This window comes from Cricetulus griseus, chromosome 2 (genome assembly GCF_003668045.3).
Source record: "Cricetulus griseus strain 17A/GY chromosome 2, alternate assembly CriGri-PICRH-1.0, whole genome shotgun sequence".
In the NCBI taxonomy this organism is placed as follows: Eukaryota; Metazoa; Chordata; class Mammalia; order Rodentia; family Cricetidae; genus Cricetulus; species Cricetulus griseus.
Window position 1 is genome coordinate 413571357 of NC_048595.1, and position 25173 is coordinate 413596529.

At 42.9% G+C, this 25173-nt stretch overlaps 1 protein-coding gene across 2 annotated transcripts in view; it reads left to right on the forward strand.

The window, feature by feature from the left end:
• The window catches only part of Cdk15 (cyclin dependent kinase 15), a 99422-nt gene that overhangs the window by 46050 nt on the left and 28199 nt on the right, over positions 1-25173 (forward strand). For both annotated transcript variants that reach the window (XM_027396989.2, XM_027396990.2), the window contains exons 9-10: positions 4091-4184; positions 12040-12103. In XM_027396989.2, the coding sequence (XP_027252790.1) occupies positions 4091-4184; positions 12040-12103 (158 nt within the window). The remainder of the gene's footprint in view (positions 1-4090; positions 4185-12039; positions 12104-25173) is intronic.

Genomic DNA, 25173 nt, shown 5'->3' on the forward strand with positions numbered 1-25173 from the left:
AATTCGGAAGATAGCCAGAAAATGCAGAAAACGTTGAACTGTTTGTTCTAACTCGCCTAAAGAGCCACATTTTGGAGCCATAAACTGACTCTTGCCAACTCGCCCTTCTAGAAGGGTACACTGTTTAAGGCCACCTGCTCTTTGTTTCTCATTGTGACACCTCTGTCACAAGGGCTGCCTCCTCCCACCCAACTCCAGTCCCCAGAATCTCCACAGCCTGAAAACCCACAGGACAGAAAGAGCCTGGGTAAGAGGAGACACAAGAATGATGACTGAAAATGATGACTGAAAACAAAACCAGAGAACAGAAGGAAGTAGGAGCTGGGCCCTTAGTGGGACCTGAATGTGGAGTAAATCTGGTTAGGCGCAACAGCTGATAGTTTCAAGACCCTGGGTATTTTGTCTTTCTTTCTTTCTTTCTTTCTTTCTTTCTTTCTTTCTTTCTTTCTTTCTTTCTTTCTTTGTTTCTCTCCCTTCCCTTCTTTTCTCTTTCTTTCTTTCTTTCTTTCTTTCTTTCTTTCTTTCTTTCTTTCTTTCTTCCTTTTTAAAAATTTCTTTGTTTGTTTTTTGCCTCTTGGGACAGAGTTTCTCTGTGTAGCCCTAGCTGTCCTGGAACTCACTATGCAAACCAGATTGGCCTCAAACTCAGAGATCTGTCTGACTCCACCTCCCAAGTGCTGGAATAAAAGGCAACATCAGGCTTTTAAGATAAATGTTCTTAACTCGAAAAGCAAATGATAGCTAATACAGATCTGAAAAATAAACTGTGTAACAGGATGACAGGACTGGATTGTTTTCAGAGCAACTGTTAGACACAGATATACCTTCAGCTTTAAAACGTTTAGCTTAAACTCATTGAGTACAATAGTCATGGAAGTATTTAAGCCATAGCCTCTGTTTTAAAATAAGCATTAGATAAAATAATTAAATATTTATTCAAGTATTGATGGTCCTTAATGGATCTTCCAGGTACTGAAACATAATTGATTCAGGATTTTGTTGTCTTGTGTTTGTAAAGCATGTATAAAAACATACTTGTGTATATACATATTCTATCTATAATATGTACATGAGTATCCTTAGACTCTAGATTTGTTAGATAAGGGTTTCAAGCTACCTTGACTTGCAAATGGAGAACTTTAAACCCCAGCATTTTATCTCTTTAACTCTAAGCCCTTGTGGTATTTTGAAGTGCTTACATAATAGCACAAATGTTCTGGGTCTTGCCAAAGTACACTTTATGTAACTTTGTACATCATCCTTGTATAGAAGATTGTCTAACAAAAAGACTTCTTTCTTGACTTCCCACAGTCCCAAGTATGAAAAGCAGTGCTGGCGGAGGAAGTGGCTCAGTGGTGTGTACTAACTTGACATTTGAGAGGCCCAGGTTTGGCTCCTGGCACCATAAGAAGAAAAAGAGACACTTAGTTTTAGGCAATGAAAGCATTCTTGGGAGGGTGAAAAAATTAGGTGAACTGTAGGTTTACACCTAGAAATAACTATATTGGGTTATTTTGTTGTAGTGGTGTTAGATTTGGGGGGAGGAGTTGAGAGTTGTTTTGTTTGTGTTTGTGGGTTTTTTTCAACTCCCACTCCCCCAGAAGCCCCCCAACGTGTCCCTCCCCCCTCCTCATCCTCTCATGCAGCCTGCAGGTCCTGTGCAGGTAGCCACAGCTGCTGGAGTGTGTGAGTACAACTGACATTTCATGTCCAGGAGACAGCACCATGCAGCACTTGAACTCATCCTCTATCTTACATTCTCTTTGCCTCCTTTTCCCGGACATTTCCTGAGCCTTAGGGTGAGGGGAAGTTTGATATAGGTGTCCCATCAAGGGTGGGCATGTGGAGGCCACTTGGTGACACAAGCCAACTATACTTCTCTTGCCCCATCCCCTACTTGACCAGCAATGGCTTTACCTAAACTCTAGGCTCCCGTTATGTGTATTCTCCTCTGTGTGCTGTTCTTTTACATCTGTTGTCTCAAAAGGCAAGAAACAAAAAGAATATGAATAAATCTTTTTTTTTCTTTTCATTTTTATTTTGAGACAGGATCTTACTCTGTATCCTAGGCTGGCGTGGAACCGTTATATAGCTCCGGCTAGACTTGAACTTGCAGTCATTCTCCAGTCTCAGCCTTCCTAGTGCTGGAATTGCAGGCATGCGTCACCACACTTACTCAAGAACATGGATATTTAAACATAAATTAATGAGAAGCTTTAACATGACAATAATTCTAAAAACCCACTCCAAGGTATTCTTCACCACATGCACAGGCTTCATTTGTCTGATCAAAATGTTTGATCCCATTAAAAAAAAATAACTGTACAGCAGGAACTGATTTAGAAAAATTATTCTGATTTTTTAAAAATTAGAATAAAAATAACATGTTTCTGGAGGGGTAGAGAGAAAAATCTCCTGCTGAGCTCAGTCTAATCTATGTTCCTACAGAATCCTAAGAGTGAGCCAGGGTATTAAGCCCAAACAAAGCAACAGGCCATAAAAATAGCTTTCGTCTATTTAATATCAGATAGGGTTACATTGAACGCTTTCTCTTTACACATCTCCTATCCTCAGACAAAACACAAGACAAGAATGAGTTTTAAATTTAATTGTCAAGAAATATGCTTTCCCCTACACAATCATTAAAAAGCAGATTAAACAGAGTATGTCTATAGTCTACAGAAAAAGTAAAGACTTAAGTATGAATAATACTTAAGACTGTAATTCAAATGAACCTTATAATACATATTTAATACTATGATCATTTATAATAAAATGTTTTACTTAAAATGCCTTCCTTATTATGTCACATGAGTGGCAGAAGAAATAAGGGAGGGGCTGAAGAAATGCTCAGAGGTTAAGAGTACATAGTGCTCTTCCAGAGGACCTGGGTTCCATTCCCAGAACCCACATGGCAGCTCACAACTGTGTGTAACTCCAGTTCCAGGAGACCTAATGCACTACCTCTTGCTTCCATGGGTACCAGCCACACGATGGTATACATACATACATGCAGGTTCTCATACATACACACAAAAAACCTTTAAAAACTAAAAACTTACAGAGTAAATGTCAGTGAGTGAAGGGAAACTTGCAAACAAGAAGGTTTGCTTCATTTTTAACCCTCTAGGAGCCAAATGGTTGGGAGAGTGAATCAGACATGTTTAGGAACATTCTTCTAGCAGGAGTCAAAAGTAAGCTAGCTATGTAATTATAGAGTCACTTAGGAGCCCAGCACCGATGACTCTTGGTTCCTTTATGGCTTATTTTAAGACTTGCCACATCATCAGCCTCTTAATATAGAAGCCATGGGTTAGTACATCAGAGAGTCCGAATCAAATGCTGACTGTGCAGACATTTTAGGAGCACCTAAACCAGTTTATTTCATTTAATGGCCCATATCTTTGCATGTACAAGTATGGTATATTAGAAAGTAACCTATGCTTAATTGAATCTATAACTACACTTTCAGGAAGGAGAAAATAAAATTTGGCCATATCATAATAGGATTTGCAAAGCATGAGTATGTACGTGTGTGTGTGTGTGTGTGTGTGTGTGTGTGTGTGTGTGTGTGTGTGTGTGAGAGGGGGGGGAGGAGACAGTGTAAGGGTTGCAATGTTTTTTCCTCCTGTTTAAGCTTCCCAAAGACTGGGAGTATAGGTGTGCACCAGCATACCCTGGGATGCAGTCTTCAAAAGCATTTTTTAGGTTTTAATTGACACAGAGTAATTGTATGTAGTTATGAAGCAACGTGCTTTTCTCTCTTAATGGCACATACACTAGCATCTTATGCTGATAGCATCTTAGGTTTAATGATTTAAATTGGGGATTCGGGGCTTTCCCACCCCACAGAATGGGGAGCTGGTGAACTTGGGTGACTTAAGGTTTCTAACTACTTCTGACTGTTGCTGCCCTTGCTCCAGATCTCTTTACTTTTACTGTCCTCACTTATGAACTTTCCTGGCTCTGAGTTTTCAATAACATGTGGCCCCTATTTAACAGTATCCCAAGTATTTCTCAGAAGGAGACATTGTAGATGTTAGGTTTTATATGCATGGACTCCTTGTAAATATCTTGTTTCCTTTGCTAGGGGCGCAGGCTGCATCTTTATTGAAATGTTCCAGGGTCAACCTTTGTTTCCTGGGGTTTCCAACATCCTGGAACAGCTGGAGAAGATCTGGGAGGTAAGACAAAAATTCCTCATAAGAAAAAAAGAAATACCTCCATCACAAACTTGGAGCCAAATTTGCCTTGAAAGCGAATGAAGAGATCCATCTGCTCAAGTTACTGAAATGTACTTAGGGCGATAGAAATTGTGGCGCTTGCCACAGAAATGAGTCCCTTCCAGATGAGTGTTGTGGAAGCTCCTGCCATCCCGTGCCAGCCTATAAGTCACCCCACTAAAGACATTTGGGTCTCCCGCTTCCTATTAGTAGTAGTATTTTCTCAGTTCCCAGCAGCGTTTTCTGCCAGTACTATCTGGCCATCCCTGCGCTGTTAGCCTCCACTTTAATTCTATGAAGACTTGGCCTGATCCTTCACCAACAGGAGATAGGACACCAAATTTTCCTAGAACCTCATAAACCACACTTCCCACGATAGTGTAAGGGAAGCATGGGATTTGTCGTACTCCTGCACCGGAGCATGGTGCCTAAGATACACATATGTGTATGAATGTGTGTGAGCATGGGTGTGTATAGTGTGTGCATATGTGTGTATGGATGTTTGTATGTGCACATGTGTACAAATGTATGTGTTCGTGTGTATATAAATGTGTGTGCGCATGCGTGTCCATATGAATGTGTGTGCATATGTGTCTGAATATGGGCATGTGTGTATGCTTCCATTTCTTTCCTTATTATTTTTTCTGCTTCATTTGCACTCCAATGTGCTTTACTTTTCTTAGCTTTGTAACCAGTGATATAGCCGTACTGTTTATTTACCCTTGTTTTTTTTTATGATTTTTCCTATTTTGGTAAAGTATTCCTAAAATTTGCCAGGTTGATCAATGTGTACTAAGTTACCAGCAGGTTTGATAAATCAAGTCTAGTCATCTTTTGCCTAATAGATTATAGGTAACCATGATGTTGTATATATATTTTTAAAGGGAAGAACGGATATTAATTGTTTTTAATCACAAGGAAATAGCCAATGTTAGCCAAGCAGTGATGGTTCACTCCTTTAATCCCAGCACTTGGGAGGCAGAGGCAGGTGGATCTCTGAGTTCAAGATCAACCTGGTCTACAGAGCAAGTTCCAGGACAGCTAGGGCTACACAGAGAAACCCTGCCTTAAGAAAACAAACAAACAAACAAAAAACTCAAACAACAACAAAAGAAATGACCAGTTAGGTGATTGTACCCTGATACCAACATTGCACAGTACCCAGATGCTAAACATCACATGGGTCTGCAAGACAGCTTCCTGGGTAAGGGCAGTTGTTGCCAAGCCTGAGAAGCCAAAATTCATCTCCAACCCACACCATGGAAGGAGAAAACTCCCACAAATTTTTCTCTGACTTCCACACAAGTGCCACCCCAACACACACAATATAAAAATGGATTTTAAGAAAATCACATAGCACCCAGTAAGCACTATGGAACAATGGAAGTAAAATGAGATGGGAAATGTTACCATTTTAGCAATTAAGTGTACAGTTCGCTACAGTCAGGCCATTGGCGCTGTTGGGCCAGCATCTCTGCGATCATTTCCAGCACCTTCAAATCATCCTAAGCCAAAGCTTTGCAGTCAGAAGCACAGCCCCATCCAGCCTGCCTAACTCAGCCCCTGAGAACCTCTCATCTACTTTCTGTCTCTGTGGATTTGTGAATAACATATCACTGGAGTCATATAGCATTAGTCTTTCTGGGTCTGGCTTATTTCACTTAGTATAATGTTTTCAAGGTTCATTCATATTGTATGTGCATCAAAGTACTTCACACTGGGCTTTTTGTCAGTTGCTAGACTTGATCCAGCTCCTTGTCTTCTGATGAAGATAAAAATGTGCTATGAAACACAAATACAATGTATACAAATTAATCACTAATATTAAACTTCATTTTGGCCACCTGGAGGATATTATGGGGAACATGGGACAAAATAGGGAGGATTCATTCACAAACAAATTTTTTTCAAGCCAAAAGACTTTTTCTTTCTCTCTCCTTCTCCTTCTCCCTCTCTCTCTCTCTCTCTCTCTCTCTCTCTCTCTCTCTCTCTCTCTCGTTGTTATTTGTTTTTTTTTATTTTCGAGACAGAGTTTCTCTGTGTAGCCCTGGTTGTCCTGGAACTAGCTCTGTAGTCCAGGCTGGCCTTGAACTCACAGAGATCCACCTCCCTCTACTTCCAAAGTGTTGGAATTAAAGATGTGTGCCACCACCACCCAGCCAAAAGACTTTTTCTTAGGGGGAGAGATAAAAGCTACATTGGATCATGTCATTGGCTACTGTAACATCATCTAAGCTGGAAACAGTTAATGCATGGCTTTTCTTGCCACTTACTAGTTATGAATATGGACAAAGTTCACACAGCACCTCTTAAGCTTTAGTTTTATAAAATGAGTTTAATCATATGATTTTGTAACCTTGTTATGGGAATTATGTAAGATGAAATAAATAGGGAAACCAGTACACTGTAAGTGCTTGGAAAATATTTGTAGGGGTGGAGAGATGGCTCAACAGGTAAAAGCCCCTGCCATCAAGCCTGACAGCCTGAGTTCAATCTCTGGAACCCGCATGGTGGAAGGAGAAAACTGACTTCTATGGGTTGTCTTTTCTTTCTCTCTCTGTGTCTCTGTGTCTCTGTGTCTCTGTGTCTCTGTGTCTCTGTCTGTCTATCTGTCTGTCTGTCTGTCTGTCTCTTTCTCTCTCTCTCTCTCTCTCTCTCTCTCTCTCTCTCTCTCTCTCTCTCTCTCTCTCTCTCTGTGTGTGTGTGTGTGTGTGTGTGTGAATATATACTGCTTTCTTCTTTCATATACTGTTAATAGAGATGTTTCAGTCACTCAGCTGCCATTGTGGTGTTCCTTCACTTCAGTGCTGTTGCTCCTTGTCCATAACCAAGAAAGAACAATTAGTATTGCCAGTCTTCACCCTGCAATGGCCCTTTACACATTTGAAGGTTTATTTTTTAACCTAGTCAGCTAATATTTATTGGACATTAACCATATGTAAATATTCTATAGAGACTAAGAGAAGTAACAAGTGACAGAAAAAAAGGGAATATGAAAAAATGTGTTTTTCACTCAGAATAGAGTGATGAATGACGTCTCAGTAAAACATGTGTGAGCAAACGTAAACTGAGTCTACTCTAAGAGGATGTGTATAGAGATAGCTAATATAAACTGTAATGCTGAAGTGAGGCATGCTGGTATAATGCTTGAAAAATATCATATTTGAAAAGAATGTAAGTATATCCATAGGTGCTAGTACTGTCTGAAGAACTGTATACAAACTGAGTTTTAAAAAACATTTGGTGCTATTTAAACAACCACACACTTCAAAAATAATCACTTTGCAATTCTTTGCATTTAGCACAGTGCTCAGAAATAGGAACAAGAGTGGACTAGATGTTTCCCTGGCTTCCTAGTTCTTGGTCCTTGGTGACTGCTACTATCACGTGAATGATATTTCTGTAAAGCAGTCAGTGGAAGATACTCTGCTTGAGTTAGGACATAAGGCACCAAAAACCGAGTGCTGCAGCCAAAACAAGTGTGTCTTAATAACTCTCCCAACATACCCTGCCCAGAAAACCATAGTCATGCCTATCTTCATCTTCAGCACACTAAAGGAAACCAGAGGCTTTATTTTGACATATTTTACAACTGATTACAAATTTAAATCAAATAAGCATATCAAAAACAAAACTGACCTGGAGTCAGATCTCATGAGTTCTGGGCACAGCTCTAGCCTTGGGTGTAATGGAGAAAATGTCTACCTCTAAACTCTGAGTCTTACTGTCTTACAGTGTGCTCTGTGCTCTGACTCCGGGAAGTTATGGCTCCAGCAAACAAAATTCAAAGAGAACATTGTAGCTTCTGTCATCATCATCATTTTTGTTAATTATTGTCATTGTTATTATTTTGTTTTCCGAGACAGGGTTTCTCTGTATGTAGTCCAGCCTGTCCTGTAAACCACGATAGCCTCAAACTCACAAAGATCCACCTGCCTCTACCTCCCCAGTGCTGGGATTAAAGGTAGGTGTCACCACTGTCAGGCATTCCTATCATTTTAAAAAACATTTGTCCTGTGCGCGTGTGTGTGTGTGTGTGTGTGTGTGTGTGTGTGTGTGTGTGTGTGTGTGTGTGTGTGTGCCCATGGGGGCCAGAAGACAGTGTCAGATGTCCCAGAACTGGAGTTAGATGTAGTTGTGAGCTTCCTGGTGTTGATGCTAGGAACTGAACTCAGGGCCTCTGAAGAGCAACAAGTGTTCTGAGTCATCTCCCTAGCCCCAGTTCCTATAGTTTTAAATCAAAACATTCTCCTCTGTTCGTTGGGTTTCCCATTTAAATTAGTTATTTCTGGAGTCTGCATAGCTGCATGGCTCACTGTTGACTTTGATCCAGTCCCAGGAAGACAGCTCTGTATTGTTTAGCTATGTGTTGTGGCCAGATTCATTTAATTTAAGCAGATCACCTATTGTATCTATAGTTCCATATTCTGAGGGAAACTAGATAATGTTGCTACGTTCGGTAACCTTGTTGTGTTTTGTAGTTGTTGTTTTGGCTTGGTTTTTTGCATGTATTTTTGGGTAGGGGAGGGTGAACTACCATGGCATGCATGTGGGGATCAGAGGACAACTTGAGGGAGTCAGCTCTCTCCTTCTACCAGGTGGGTTCCCAGGGACCAGACTCAGGTCATCGAACTTGGTGGCAAGCTCTTTTATCTGCCGAGTCATCTCCAGGGCCCAACTTTGTTGCTTTTTAATAGCACTACCTCTCAAGCAGCTGAGGTTTTCTTTTTTCTTTAGAGAGGTGTGTGATAAATGGTAAATGCAAAATAACAGTAATAATTGTATCTCAGTTTGGTCTCCTTATGCAAAATATGGTTGTAATGGGTATGCATTTAGGGCAAGAAGAAAGTCTATTGAGGGTATGAGGACCAAACAGATATGAAAGGACTGTATAACTTTGAGTTCAAGTGCTTTATCTTTTAAACTACTGTATTTATTTATTTACTGTGTTTGTGTATGTGTTCATGAGTGTGGGTGTTGGTGCCACAGCAGGTGTATTGAGATCAGAGGAAAGCTTTTAGGAAGCCATTCTCAGCTTCCTCATTGTTGGTCCCAGGCATCAAACTCAGGTCATCAGATCCTTAAGACTTCCCAAATGCTAGGCAAGCTCTCTACCACTGAGCCACTCCTTAGCCCCAATATGACGTTTTATACATATACATTATAGACTGGCCAAACCGAGCCATTTAACAAATGCATCACCTTACACATGTACCTTTTTTTGTCCTGAAGGTATTCTATGGTATATATGTGTTATACTCCTGCTGCAGTAAATATAAGCCATCTCTTTGACATGCTAATTTCTTTTTTTTCCAAATACATATGCAGGAGGGTGGATTAGATACCATTTTCAGGAGTCTCTGCCAATTTCCATCATGGTTATATTAATTGGTCTTCTCACCAACAAAGAGCCAAAGTTACCTTTTCTCCAGACCCTAACCAACACCCTTCTTTTGTCATTGGTGGGAGCAGGGTGTTGAGATAAGATGTCATGTACTCACGGTCTTGAACTCCTGATCCTCCCAAGTGCTGGGAGTACAGGTGTATGCCACCATCCCTGGTTTATGAAGGAAGGGGATTGAGCCCAGGGTCTCGTGCACTCTACTAGCTGAGTATCCTCAGCACTTATTGGTCTTTTTATTTTTTTCAATAGCCATCCCAACAGACACACAGTGTTATTTTCATGGTTCTAACCATAGTTATTGCTGTCCTACCTTGCATTTCTCTGATTATTAGTAATGTTGAACATTTTTATGCCTTTTGCCCATTTGTGTGTCTTCCTTTGAGAAATGTCTATTGGAGTTTTTACCCATTTTTTAAATTAGTTGATTTGTTTACTGGCTATTGAGTTCTTCGAGTTCCTTGTACATATTAGATATCAACCCCTAATCAAACATATAGTTTGCAAATGTTTTCTATCATTCTGTAGATTTTTCTCCATTCCATTGTCTCTTTTTCTAGAAGCTTTTAGTTTTATGTAGTCATATTCATCTATTTTTGCTTTTATTTCCTGTGAAATAAGTTAGAAAATCAAACCGATTGCAAAGTCTCTGAAGTTGTATCTTACTAAATGAATTTTCACTAAATGAATAATCAAATTTTTGTTTAAAGTTCTAACATCTCAGTTTAATAAAATTTTCCAGAAAATTTGGTATCCATCTGGCCTCAGTTAAGCGTAATACAAAGAAACCAAAGAGTCTGGTAACTTTCACCTTCCAGCAAATATGGATGTGGTTGCCATTCATTTCCTGTATTGTTTCCTCCTCCCTGACTTTGTCTTCTTTCCATTGTGCTTTGCCAACCAACAGAAGACGACTGGGCACCCATGAGTCACACCCTCCTGTCTCCACTTGCATCTGTACAAATACAGATGACAGGAGGCTGAGGAAGAACAATGAGCTTCCCCTCTTCCTGGCTTCACCCACAAAAGAAGAATCGCCCTTGTTGGTTTTTCAAAATGGAATCCAGGTTCCTCAGAGTTCCCTCAGGCTTGGGTTGGTTGATACGAAGAGCCTATAATCCTCTCAGTCACTTTTCGGTTTGTTTAGAGAATGGATCAAAGCTGGAAGCTTTTACTGGGTGGCATGACTTTTAGCGTCCTTTGTGTAAAGGCAAGCCCGATAGACCCCACATGCATACCTCTCCACCAGTGAGCCATTTAACATATGCATCACCCTACACATGTCACCACACCAGTGGAGTGAAGGTCCTGCCTTCCTCATTAATTATATTCAACCAGACAATTAGCTTCCTGTCATAAAAACTGGGCCAGTGTGTATAGCCCGAGTACCACAGAAACATAATAGTAAGATACACTACAAAGAGGACTTACACTGAAGCGATGCAAAGCAAACTAGTAGTGTATCACAAAAGTCATGCTCTTCATACTCCCCCCCACACCGACTATGGGATCTATGGTCATCTTCAAAGAATGGGAAGATGATATCTAGAGAGGATTGCAGTAACAGCTCTATCCAAATTCTGTTTGGCTTCATACTCCAGAAGACCTTCGTTTTCAACACTTCATCTTCATTAAAAACAAGAACTTAAATTTGGACACCTTATGCATAGGTCAGGACTGACAAGATGGTTCGGGGGTAAGGCTTACTACACAAACCTGGAGACCTGAATTTGATGCCCAGAGCTCACATGAAAATGGAAGGAGAGAACCAACTCCGCACAGTTGTTCTCCCCGCCCCATACACATGTCTTAACACATGGGAGAAATTTTTTTAATTAAAAAAAATTTTAAAGCATATTCCAGCTCTTTTTCACATGACGTTACCATTATAATCTACCAGTGGGAAACCAAATTATATTCTAAACTGCTGGACATGGAGAACAAGGAAATGGGACGAATTTAGTAGAAAAGGCAAAGGTTGGAGAGGGCTCGTTTTTTAGCCAATATCCCACAGCCTAAAGGTCGGTAATTTGAATCCTTGTTAATTCAAGCACATCCAGAAACAGATGAACACCAATGCTGAGGCGTAATCCAGGCCCGCAGCCTCTCGGGCCAATCAGCTCATAGGACTGTGATGGGACGTGATGGACAGTCACTCCTGCTGCTTCATATCCTGGCGATTGTGCAGAGTGAGTTAGTGGAGACACATTCTCAGGACTGTGGGGATATGATGCTCTGCACAATAAACCTAAAGATGTTGGAACTGCTACCAGTTCTTCCTCCTGGACATCAGCTGGTTCCATGTGACGTCACCGAATTCTTCATTCCTCCCTGCTGTGTCCTTTGTGTCTCTGTGCCTGCTCCATCCATCTGGCTTCTTCTTACCTTCCTTTCTCTTTCTCTGGCTTGGTGTAGGTACTGGGAGTCCCTACAGAGGACACCTGGCCTGGAGTCTCCAAGCTGCCTAACTACAATCCAGGTAATATTGAGATAAACATACTACATTCTGAGAACCAGCAATGCCAGGAGAGTATTGGCCACATGGGGTGTCTATCTGGCATCAGACCCAACAAAGACTACTAGAGTTGTATATTTTCCAGTGAAGTCTCTGATTTCTCTATTTATTTATTTAGAACAGGGTTTCACTGGATAGCCTTAGTTGGCTTGGAACTTCTTGTGTAGACCAGGCTAGCCTCTATGTCCCACGTGCTGGAATTTCAGGCTTATACCACCATGCCCAGCTTAATTCTTTTATTAAAAAGATAGTAAGGTTAAATCAGTACTCCAGTGTTATAAAACTCTGGTAGCAGGGTGAAAAATAATTAGAAAAGATTGTTGCCATGGCTGTCTTCATTGATTTCCAAGTACACCACAGCTCAAAGGGACAGCACACTTTGAGTCGCATAAGCAAGGAACTGTTCTCACTGTTGAGCCCATGACCATCACTGAGGTTATTTGTCACATGGTTGAGCCTCATTTAAAAGGAAAGCTAAAGCAACAGAGGGAGCTAGAGGCATGCGAGACCTAGGATAAGCAGGTAATATGCCTCCAGAGAATTGTCTGTCCTCCTAACAACCAGTTATTTCTGTAACGTGTGGTCCTTCACAAGTAACTGCTGGGGATAGATAAGGACACATTAGAAGTATTGTCCAAGGGGAGATTCTTTGAGAAGTGGTCAGATAACTAAGAAGTCACTTCACTGTATCCAGAGAGAAGTGAGGAGACATCCAATGAGCCAATGATGAAGATGGACTGTTTCAAAAGCCCTGGAAGCCAGAGAAGTGAGTCAAGGCCATGGCGATGCTAACCCCTCACTGGGAGGGTTAAGGAGGGGAGGGGTGCACAGATGAGGACAGGACTGGAATGAAAGTGTTCCAAGCTAGATTATATAGTCTTTATTTTCTTACATTGTCCCATTACTAAACCCCAAATTTCTCCAAATTGTCATTGTAGAATTTGGTGTGAGTTTTTACTGGAAGAGTTTCATGAGAGCAAGAAATTGCTGGGAGACTTCAAAAGTGATTAAGGAAGAAAACAAAAATCAGGGTGTGGTGGTATCAGCCCATAATCCCAGCACTTGGGAGGCTAAAGCATGAGAAACTTAAGACTAAAAGACCAACTCTGTGTGTGTGTGTGTGTGTGTGTGTGTGAGAGAGAGAGAGAGAGAGAGAGAGAGAGAGAGAGAGAGAGAGAGAGAGAGAGAGAGAGAGAGAGAGAGATAGACAAAAGACATGAGAGGTTTTACTCAAAAAGCTATGCATCATAAAGGACTAAGCCATCAGTCCTTTTGAACTAATCAGAGCTAATGAAATTCCATGGAAAGCTAAAGACTAACTGTAAAATCCTTTCAAGTCCTTTCAACCTCTTTGTGAACAATCATATTCCTTACTTAATGGCCTTAGAGTCATTTAGAACTGTTTTACTATTTCTAACTATTTTTCAAGAGTTTAACACTCTGAAGTTGAGAAGTTGAGGTGTAGGAAAGTGCCTTCCCTTTGGTGTGAGGTGGAGATAAGAAAGAAAAGGCTGTTTATGGAGATCATGGTTCAGTCTGCATTAGCTCCTAGCTCTAGTTGCCATGGTTTCCAGGAAAATCTAGTTCTCATCGTTTCCTATCTAGCCTCTACCCCCTCCCTGTGCACTCCTCTTTGCCTGGGTGAAAATGGACTGCCTTACCTGCCTCTGCTCCCTAACACAGATACTGGCAGAAGTTGAGAATCAGAAAGCATTTAGGTGCATATGCATACAAGTTGCTGTCATGAGCACAGGCAGCTACTCCAGACTTCAAATACTTGCTTGGGTTTCAAGTTGGTCCAGGCAATAATGAGAGAGATATCCCTATGACAGGTGGTCATCAAAGCTGACCACCAAACATGGCCAAACTCTTCCTGCCAGATTTCATACTAAGAAGATAACTGAATTCTGAGAAAACAGAGAGAAATACGCCACATTGTTCATTTTATCACCATGTCAAAGTAATGCACAATTTTATTTATGAAGAAAATTATCCAGTCCCAATATCAATAGGGCTTATGCTTTTGCGTGATTGTCTATGTCAGTTTAACTCAGAGAAGTAAAGCTGTTTTGAGAATCTGCTAGACCCGTGCAAGGCGTTATAGTCCCTGGATAGATGTGTTTGTGAGACTTCAGAGCATGGGTGTGGATTCTCACTGTTGCTGAAGGGCTTGTTTATGGAGGGCTTTTCCTATGGCTTTGGGAAGCCTGTGGTTGTGGATCAGGCTGAGCACAGGAAAGGAAGTTGTATCCTGAACCACAGCCAGGATTTCCAGTCCTGCCTTTGCATATCTTAAGGGTCTAGAGTATCTTAGGCATGGTGTTGGCACTATATTAGTAACTCAATCAAAAAGGACCACGTTTTAAAGGGATCCCCAAGATTCCTGTCCCAGGAGCAAGTCTTATAAATCAGCAAGTCTGTCTTGAGGCATACCCTTCTACCCCCATTCCTGACCTGCCGCTGCTTCCACAGAGTTGATCTGCAATAATCTGTGAAGCACTGGGCATTGGTGGCACACTCCTTTAATCCCAGCATTTGGGAGGCAGAGACAGGCGGATCTCTGTGAGTACGAGGCCAGCCTGGTCTACAGAGCAAGTTCCAGGACAGCCTCCAAAACAATACAGAGAAACCCTGTCTCGGAAAAACAAAACAAAACAATAATCTGTGAAGCACTGAGGAGGAGGTGGGTGCCAGAACATTTCGAATTACCCCTTCTATCCAACTGCACCCCTGATCCTATTCACCACTCCCTCTCCGTCCTCCCCTGCCCTGCCTGCTTCCCAGACTCTGGTTATCTGCCACTTTACTCTTTCCTTCCTATGAAATCAACATTTTGTATAGAAGTGAGAAAATAGGAGATTTGTCTTCCTGTCAGCTTAGTTCAGTTAACATAGTGTCCTCCGGTTTCATCCATGTTACTAGAAACGAGGACGGAAAATCGGAATCCTATTGTTTTTTCGGACACATTGTATTCTGTCACATGTGTACAACACATCTCCTGCTTCCATATTTATTTCAGTTACCACCTGCCTTGGTCTATGCCTTGGCTAGCATACATAATGCTGCAGTGAATGAACATTAAGTATAACTGTGTACATGACATACTGGCTTCAGTTCCTTTGGATATATGCCCAGTAGTAAGACTGCAGGATCATAGGGTTTTTATTCCAGGTTTTCTTTTAAATAAATATCTACTCTGTTTTCCATATCAGCTGTACTCATTTACGTTCCTACCAACAGTGACAACAGTGAGAGTTTCTCCTTTTCCATATCCTCACCAGCATTTATCATCACTACCATCATCATCACCACCACCATCACCACCACCACCATCATCATTACCACCACCATTGTGTGTGTGTGTGTGTGTTGTTTGTGTTGCTTTTTTAGTTTTTGAGGACAGGATCTTGTTATGTAGCTCTGGCTGATCTGGAATTCACTCCATAGCCTATGCCAGGCTCGTACTGACGGTGACCCTTCTACCTCTGCCTCCCAACTGGCATGTGCCTCAACACCCAGATTACTTTCTGTCTTGTTGATAGTGTCTTTCTAACTGACATTGGTTGAAACTCTTGGTTTTGATGCTCATTTCTCTGAGGATTACTGGTGACTGTTTTTCGTGTGCTCCTTGGCTGTTCACGTGTCCTTTTTTTGAGAACTATTCATTCCAGTCATTTGCCCATATAGAAAATCCTGCACTGCTGAGTTAAATTCCTAATATACTCTTTACCCAGCACAATCGAAGGTGCTTGGCAGCTCTGAGCTTGGATGAACACTCGCTGCCATCGATGAGCCTTGTCTGGACTCTGTCTTGAGGAACCATGATGACTCTGATGGGGGTGTTAAAAATCACCCAGTGCTGACTCCAATGAGTACCAGCTTTCTTGCAGTTCTGGTGAGCAGGGTTTTGGACTGTGGCGGGTTGTAGCCCCTTGTACCTGATTAAATCTGCAAGGTGAGATGGGTGTATCGTGTTCAAGACTGCCTCCTTCGCTCCTTCCTTCCTTCCTGTCTTCCCCCACTTTAAGCAAGCTGGGCTGAGAACTCTCAATCCTCCACTTCAAAGGGCCAGTTGTCTTATTTTGATGTGGGCAGATTGAGGAGTAGGCTTTGAAAAATAGGCCCCCTTTTTTTTTTTGTTTAATCTTTCCTCCTGGGATGGCTTTCAGAGCTGTATATCCAAGTGTCAGCGAGGGGGTTCTGACGAGCCTGGATTCCCAGACTCTCAGCGGGATCACCCTCTAACAGAAATATAAAAGTGAAATATTAAAAACCCTGGAACGTGAACTCCATCTACTGAGTAGCCAGTGCCTTGCCTGCTTGTACCATGGGAAAAAAGATCTTGAAAAAGGAGGGAGGAGAAAAAGGTCTTTGACTACGAGGTTCACAGGGTTAGTAGAGCATAGTAACTTCCCCTCAAAGGGTTGGGTGTTGCTCTGTGCCCCCCTAAAACTCTCAGCCTTTGACTCAGCCGCCTCCTCCTGCAAGGCACCCCCCTTTCACATGCTAACTGAGGTGTATGTGATTGGCTGAACAATAAAGTGGTCACACTTGCTAAAGGACTGCTATCTTTCACACAATTAGCCAAGACACATTAATCAAACTGACGGGGGCTGAGGTGGCTGGCCTCCTGTGGTGGGGGAGGGGAGAGATTTTGGTGACCCTTCCTAAAGCATCCTGAAGCAATGATAGAATCCTAAAGAGGATTCTTCTACCACAAGGCCTGAAGAGGTTAAAGCCCCAACTGATGGACTACCTGGGATGTAGTGGGTTTGTGGCACAGGGGATCCCAGAGGCGGAGAGCAAACCAGATGTTCATCTTGGCTGAGATCTGCTAATACAGACAGTAGTGTGAATTTGAACCGCAGACGCCTGTAGACTTTTTTTTTTTTTTCCAAAGCCTTTGTACCTCCTCATCTCATTCACAAGAAATTGCACTCAGAGTTGCTCCCAACCTCAGGCATTCTGGGGCCAACTAAACAGAGACTCTGCCCACCCACACAGTGTGGGCTTCCCATCCAGATAGGAATCAAACTATAGAAGAAGTGAAACAGGCTTGGTTAAGACAAAGTAACAACCAGCATGGTGTTAGTCCTAAGTATGGAGGGTATTAAAATATAACCCATTCTTTGAGAAAAAGAAATGTAAGCATTTGTGATTTTGATCACAGTATTTTCTGATTTTTTTTCCCCGAGTCCCTTTGTCCTTATTTTCCAATGGCAACAAGATCTTACCTTGGAGATCTGTTTGCTACAAAATCTCCTAGGGCTTTTCAGGAAATCAACTAAATATTTAGACGTGTCTCTGTTAAAGTAAACCGAGACTTGCTCCTCTGGAGGCTGTCCAGGCACCGTCTCATTAGATGCAAAGATCTTGTGATAAAGAGGAACTTTTTCTTCGGCCCACATGATCGCAGCCCAGTTGTGGTTTTTAATGTGCTGTTGATTGTTCCATCCAACTCCTTTTGCTCCCCTGAAAAGGTCTGTCGGGGCTCTGTTTGCTTCCTTAAACACGGTTTTTGAAAGCTCTCGTGCTGTGTGAGCTCAAATCCTAGCATTAATGTACTGCTGGGTTCATTTCACCACACTCAAAAGCGCCGAGTTTAAATCCCTCTCAATTCCATTTGAGGCACCAGAAGACTTTATCCTTCTCCACTAATGGTTCCAAGTTTACATCTAGATACTGGGGGTCAAGGACAGGAGAGGATTTAGAAATAACAGTGCGTGACATTAGTCAATGCATTTGCCAAATTGGCAATTAGTTCCCGATGTGCGCGCAAAGCACTTTACTCCTGTCCCTTTGATGCCGGTTCCCATAGAGAAGGGTGCAGCGCGTCCACTGAGGCCTTGGGACTTTTAAAGAAATATCTGCTGAAAAGCACGCCTGATTTGCCTCATGAGCTCAGCCACGGGGAAGCATCCGGGATTAAGCTGATTTTCAGTTTCAGGAAAGAACACCTCATTCGCGGAGTTTTTTTTTTTTTCCACTGGAGGAACTCAGTAGAAGTCAAAAGGCAAGACAGCAGCACACACAAAAAGCCTCCATGCACCCGAATGCCCTATCGACCAGAGAGAGGCTAGACGGCCTTATGCTCTGTTGGTTTCGATATGCTTGCTTTTGCAACTTTTGACCGCTAGGTGGAAGCAAGAAATAACTGGGGCGGACTACTGACCGCAGAAACCTAGTCAAGTGGTGGAGCCTCTGAATTCTCCTTCTGACTTTAAAACCACTTGAAGATGTTCCCTGTATGTATATGCTCTCAGGGCTGATCGTACATACAGGTGACATTATATGGACTAAGCAGATTGTATTTGTGTGTGTGTGTGTGTGTGTGTGTGTGTGTGTGTGTGTGTGTGTGTGTGTGTGTGCTAAGCTGCATTTGCTACCACTGTGGGGGTCATGTAGGAGACAAAGATTGGACTGAAAATGATCCTTGCCCCGAATGGGATGATAAAGAGCTATTGTGCATTAGCCTCAAAGAACTCAGAGCAAATTGCTGTGACCCTGCCTAACATTGCCTCTGCTTTGGCGTCAGCTCTAACCCATGAGTTACTTGCTGTGAGAGTTCATCAGTGGCTGAACTCAGAGGGGAAGGGGCTCCCTTCTGAATTGAAAACCCAACTTCCTCCATTTATTGTCTGGGAGATCTTGAGGGAGTTATTTATTTCCAGTTCTTTGATCCACAAAATGAGAGCTATCCTATCATTTAAAATATGTTCCTTGTGTGCCAGGCAATATACATGTCTATATGCATATATAATATATATCATGCATTCTATATTATATGTATGGTACATAACTGCTAATCTCTACTACTGCTGGCCTAGATCATTGTTGGAGGAGGTAGTGCTACCCTATAGCTGAGGACATTCTCTCCCAGGCTCACAGAGGGGCATTTCCTGATTGGAGAGATGGAAGCAACATCCAAACTTTGCCCTCTTTCTGTTTATCATGCTGTGTCCCTGTCCCCTTTTGCAGCATGGTGTTGAGAAATTATTGAACTGTGTCTGCCACAGAGCCAAGCTTTTCAGAAAAGCTCGATCAAAGTGTCCCCCGCCCCCACCCCGTTTTCTTTGTCATAGTGTTCAAGTTCAGCTGCTCAGTGACTGACCATGGTACAAACCTCATGACAGGTGTGTAAGAACACACTGCCTCTGTTTCTTAGAAACCTGGGCCTCCTTCAGGATGTCAGGCATGCCTTGTGGTACCATGTCTGACTTTTTTTTTTAAATTTATTTATTAGTTCTAGTTAGGGAACAAGCTTGTTTCAAGTTCCTTCTCTCTCTCCCTCCCCTCACCCCCAACCCTCCTCCCCCACCCCCAGCCTACCCCCACCCCATCCACCCACCACTCCCCAGGCAGGGTAGGGCCCTCAACAGGGGCTCTGCAAAGTCCACCAAATCTTCCTGTGCTGGTCCTGGGCCCTTCCCCATGTGTCCAGGGCCAGAGTGTAACCCTTCACGTGGGATGGGCTCTCAAAGTCCCTTCTTGCACCAGGGAAAAATACTAATCCACCACCAGAGGCTCCCTGGAGTGCAGAGGCCTCCTTATTGACATCCATGTTCAGGGGTCTGGATCAGTCTTGTACTGGCCTCCCCGACAGCATCTGGGGTCCATGTGCTCTCCCTTGTTCAGGTCAACTGTTCCTGTGGGTTTCTCCAACCTGGTACAGACCCCTTCATTCTTCATTCTTCCCTCTCTTCAACTAAATTCCTGATTTCGGCTCAGTGTATATCTGTGGATGTCTGTCTCTGCTTCCATCAGCCACTGGGTGAGGGCTCTAGTTCCTGGGTTGGTCGGCGGAATGGAAGAGTCCATGTCTGACTTTTGTTTGGCTTCTGTGGGCCTGTATATTGTCTGGATTCCCACATCATGAAAGTTGATATTCAGTTTTAAGCAACTACCTAAGTGGGTCTGAGTCCCTGCTAAGGCTGTACCTATTTGCTCTCCACATCTAAATTGACATCATATACCCACCCACCCTGTGCCCAGAGAGCCTTTCACTAGGAGAACCCCTGTTACCCACCCACCACAGAATGTAGTAGGCCAACTAAATCAGCTGTATTGGCATCTTCACTGATTATTTCGCTCAAATATGTCATAAAAGAAAGGCCTCTAGAAAATTCTTCTACAAACCAACTACTTCTAGTCCTTCTGGTAAACTTTTATGCATGTCCCTTAACTGGCTCATAATATTAACTAATAGTTGTGAAATGGAATCATCTTACTTGGATTCACAGCCACCTTATCAAATAGGGACAATGTTAGCATCCATACTTAATAAATGAGAGCTGTGGCTTTAAGAAGCAATATCTGCCCTAGGGCCACCTAGCCAGGAAGCAGTTGACCCAGAATACCCAGATTCCTTGGAGCCCAAGGTGGTCCTTATGACAGTATTCCATATGCATTCATCATCAAGCTGTAAATATTAAACAATACCCTGCACAGGGGACAAGCTAATGATACTCTTCTGAGCCCATTTCCTGATAATGATGTCTTTCCACCCAGCCTTGATTTCTGGAGCTGTGCTTGGCTTCTGGAATGTACTGTTGAATGCAGTCTGTTCCTTGGGACCCCAGCAGCACTCCCTTGCTCTTGCTAATGAAGCCACAGGCATTCACAGGGTCTATGAGCTCCGATTGGACTCATTATTGGTATCACTTCAGGGATGCTGCAGAAAGCTCCTGGGGAGTTTCTATTAACATCTTTATTAACCCGTCCCCCACACCAGTCAGTGAAATTAATTTAGATACACAGCCCACTTTGATCTCCATTAATAGTTTCTTCTAGTTTCCACATTTATTTTTGGTTTTCTCATCTTTTATTTATTTGGTAGCAATTATTAGTTTTTATGGAGTGAGGGGTAGATGATCGTAAAGTAATTAAGCTTAGAAAAATTACAAGTGAAAGCAGGTAAAATATTTTTAATATAAAACTGCATGCACACACATGTGTGTGTGCGTACCCGTGTGTGCAAATTTAATTTGTTTGTTTTATTTTTCAAAACAGGGTCTTGCTCTGTAGCCCTCGGTAGTCTGCTACTCACTTTGTAGCCCAGATTTGGCCTTGAATTTATAATCCTTCTGCTTCAGCCTCCCAAGTGCTGGGATTATAGGAATGAACCACCATACCCAGATTACAATTTGTATTTATTAATTAAGATAAATATTGTCAAATATTAAAAAAAAAACAAAGTTAAGTCCTGCTTTGTTCTTCCCCAGTTCCAGAAAGTATCTCAAAAGCACAAATGTCATAGAACTGGCTCTATGGTCCAGAGGTCCCTTTCCCACCCTCATGGCCTGACACCATCTCCTAAAGACACAGAAATTAGACACACGAGTGAGTTTTTCAAGTAAAGAGGTGGTACATTTATTTCATTTCTACTTTGTAATTTAAACCTCAGCTTTGCTCATTCATCCAGCAAGTATTTATTAAAGGTAGGCATTAGGGCTGAAAAATAAAGAACATAGCATGGAGTCTTGCTTTCCAGAAAATAAGGAAGTGAACCAGTCATACAATATGGAAACCATACAGCAGCAGGGTCACCTGGGGACCTTTAGGAAATCTGGAGAAGACACCCTTAATTTGAGGTATCTGAGAATAGTTTCCCAAGAAAGAGATATGAATGTAGACTCCACAATGGTTAGAGAAAGGTGACAGAGGAGGATGGCTTTCTCTGGGTAAGCAAAGGAGCCAGATGCTGGGAACAGGAAGCAGATATACTTAGTCAGCCCACATGCCATCTAGAATGTTGGTCCGATGGAGAGCCATTGCAGGACAGGAGGCTGAAGGGTAGATGGGGCCAATTGGGAGGTGCCTGTCAATCACTAAGAATTTGCATGTTGACCTAGGGCATAGGATTTTTGTTTTTGTTTTTGTTGTTGTTTTTTTAAATCAGGAAGGTGATATAGCAGGGATTAACTTACAAAAACAATTGCCTGGGAGACAAAACACAGAATTGAATTCGTGGTAGGTAAGACCAGAGGCAATCGTGTCTGAGTCCTAGAAGGCAAATCAGATGTCAGCAGTAGAGAAGGCGCGTCAAGTAAAGACAGGAGGGCACATCTAAAAACCTCTTAGAAGGAAGTCAGGAAATTGTAACTAACTAATCAGATTTGAATTGTGAAGGGGAAAAAAAAATCTGTCTCAATGGTGAGAGAAAGAGAGCCCGTCTCAGGGAACAGCAAGTAAAGGGGGACGGGGAGGACGGGGGGGGGGGGGGACGCGGAGGGGAGAGGAACAGGTTTCTAAACTCCAACTTGAAAAGATTCCATTCTAGAAAACAGAATAAATAATGTGTGCATTTAACATTAGCCTAGGGAGGGCGGTGTAGAGAAGGCCATGGCTGACCCTGACCAGGCAAGAAGCAATGGGCCAAGGACAGGACTCTGGAAGCTGAGGGGGAAGAACCAGAGGGGCAGGAGAGGGCTAATTATTAATAACGGTGCCACAGAAATCACATGACCGTAAGGTGTGAGCCCAGGGTTGAGCATGTGGAGGCTACACAGGGAGGGGCAAATGCCCAACGACCCATCATCAAGTATGATAAATGCTGAAGTGTGATCAAGCTAGAACGTCATTTGTGGGAGTGGATGGATGACAGCCAGGATTCTGCCCCCAAGCACGGGTAGAGCCCTGACTACCAGGATTTCCTCCTGGGTCTCCAAGCCCCGGAGTCCGGCCTGGCTTCTCCTTCTTCACCTTAGGAACAGGCCTCAGAGGGTGAGGTAGCTTTTCACAGGACGTTTCCATGCAGGGTTACACCAATGACAAGCCAGACATATTAACTGGAGTGTGAGCCTTAAATACCAGGAAGCCTTATCTGTGAGTGCCCTGACTTTTAGGGCCTCAAAGGTGCCCCCTCCCAGAGATCCCTGAAGCCTGATAAAGATCCTGGGGTCAAAGACTAAACAAGCTCCTAAGCCAGCTCCACGAGGAAGAGTGAAACCCAGAGGATGTGGGGGAGGGGTTTCCCGGAGGGAGGTGCAGTACAGGTGTAGCAGAGAGAGCTACAGATTTCTGCAGTACGCTCTGAGCTCTGAACGTTGCTGCCGGAGATAGCAACATCAAGGCTAGCAGCGTTATCAACTATATAAATATGTGATATCTCAAGAATGCATTGTGTTCAGGAAATTCCAGGGGTGTAGTTCAGCAGACTTGCACTATGAGATAACCTTAGGGCAACCGTGGCGAGACTCTAGTAACCAGAAAAGGTTTTACCCTGAGCCGAGTCTCAAACCATCCACGTGATATTTTATCAATTGATCAATCAACAAATCTCTAGTGATTAAAGGTTCCCCTACTTGAGTCAGTTGTGAAATGGGTCCTATTAAACATTGACAAGAAAACAAACCAAAAAAATCCCTATGTTACCTTTTATTAGGAGAGCAGCTGCTCTGCCCTCGTTTAAATTCGACTTCATTTGGGAATTTAAATATTCTGCTTTTCCCAGCGCACTTTTTCAAACCCGGTGTTACTTTCCTTGGATTCCAACTGAACTCAAATAAGAGCTCACCCTCTTTAAGAAGGCTGTTGATGAGATGGAGGAAAGGCTGCCCTAACGATTTACTATTATCTTTGGGAGGAGGAGGGAAGCACACGGCCTCTAGACCTATTATTTTTAGAGGCCACTGAAACCAGAGTAACAGACCCCGTGTACGATGCCTGTTTGTCTGTGGACCTTTCTCTCATTGATCGGCTGAAACTTAATGGCAGAGAGGCAAGGTCATGCTGCGTGTGGGTGTCTGCATCCATGTGGGAGAGTAGGTCACCAGCAGGCTGTGGACTTGGCTTTGCTGCACAGCAGCTCCCCAACTAACCCTGGCTGTTTTGCTGATGTAGCTACAGAGTAGATGTGGGAGGAGTCAGGATATCGTCTATGCAGAACCAGAGACAGAGAGCTCAAGTTCAAAATGTCACCCTCCTGGGGTTCAAGGGTATCCATTTTGGGATTTCTGGGAGCCTCTTTTGCCCTTGCCTCATTCTCTCTTTCCTGTTTTGATGTTGTGTTCTGCAATTTTTATATCCACTGATTAACGGAATTCTCACAACAGCCTCTTGAGTTGTTGCAGATGAGGAAGTGAAGTTCAGGGAAGCATGTCCAGTTGCTGGCAAGTGCTAGACCCTGCTTTCTTGGCTAGATCAGCACTCCTCCAGTCTTAACCTCACTAGAAACATCTGGAGTCTATTAAAGACATAATAACAGCACAACAACTAACCAATGTGTGGCCCCTCCCAGGCCTGTTAAATCAGACTCGCCAGGGGGTGGAGCCAGGCTGCCTCCTTTTAAAAGTTCTGCAGGTGAGGCAGCCCTACCATGCTGAACCATGCTCCCTCTCCTAAAACTGGGTTCAAGAGCAAAACAAAGAAGGGAAAGAAAGGCAACGAGACCAGTAGCTGGTCCGAATTACATGCCAGAGGCCTTATCTAATCTTTCCGGAAACTAAAAAAATGATTCCCATTTACAGTTATGGAAATTTTCTGTTGCCTCCCCGGACACATTGAGCAATCCTCATCCCCAAGTCCCACAGCACCTGAGTGGCAGAGAGATTTGAGCTGGGATTTTCTGTTCCTGTTATTAAGCCAACCTGGAGTTGGGAAGATAGCTCGGAGGTTAAGAACACTGGCTGCTCTTCCACAGGTCCTGGGTTAGATTCCCAGCATCTGTGTGGCAGCTCACATCTGTCTGTAACTCCAGTTGCAGAGGATCTGGTACCCTTTTCTGGTCCCTGTGAGCACCAGACATGTACACATACAAACATACATGCATACAAACATACATGCAGGCAAAGCACTCATGCCATAAAATAAAATAAAGAAACCTCTAGGGCAGTGGGATGGCTCAGCAGGTAAAACCACTTGCTGTGCGAGACTGATAACCCAAGTTTAATCTGGACCCAGTGGTGTAAGGAGAGAAGTGGCTCCCAAAAGTTGTTCTCTGATCTCCACACATGTGCCACAATGTGCACACACACACATACATACACACCCACACAAACAAAAAAACAAAACAACACCTCTTACACTGTGTACAC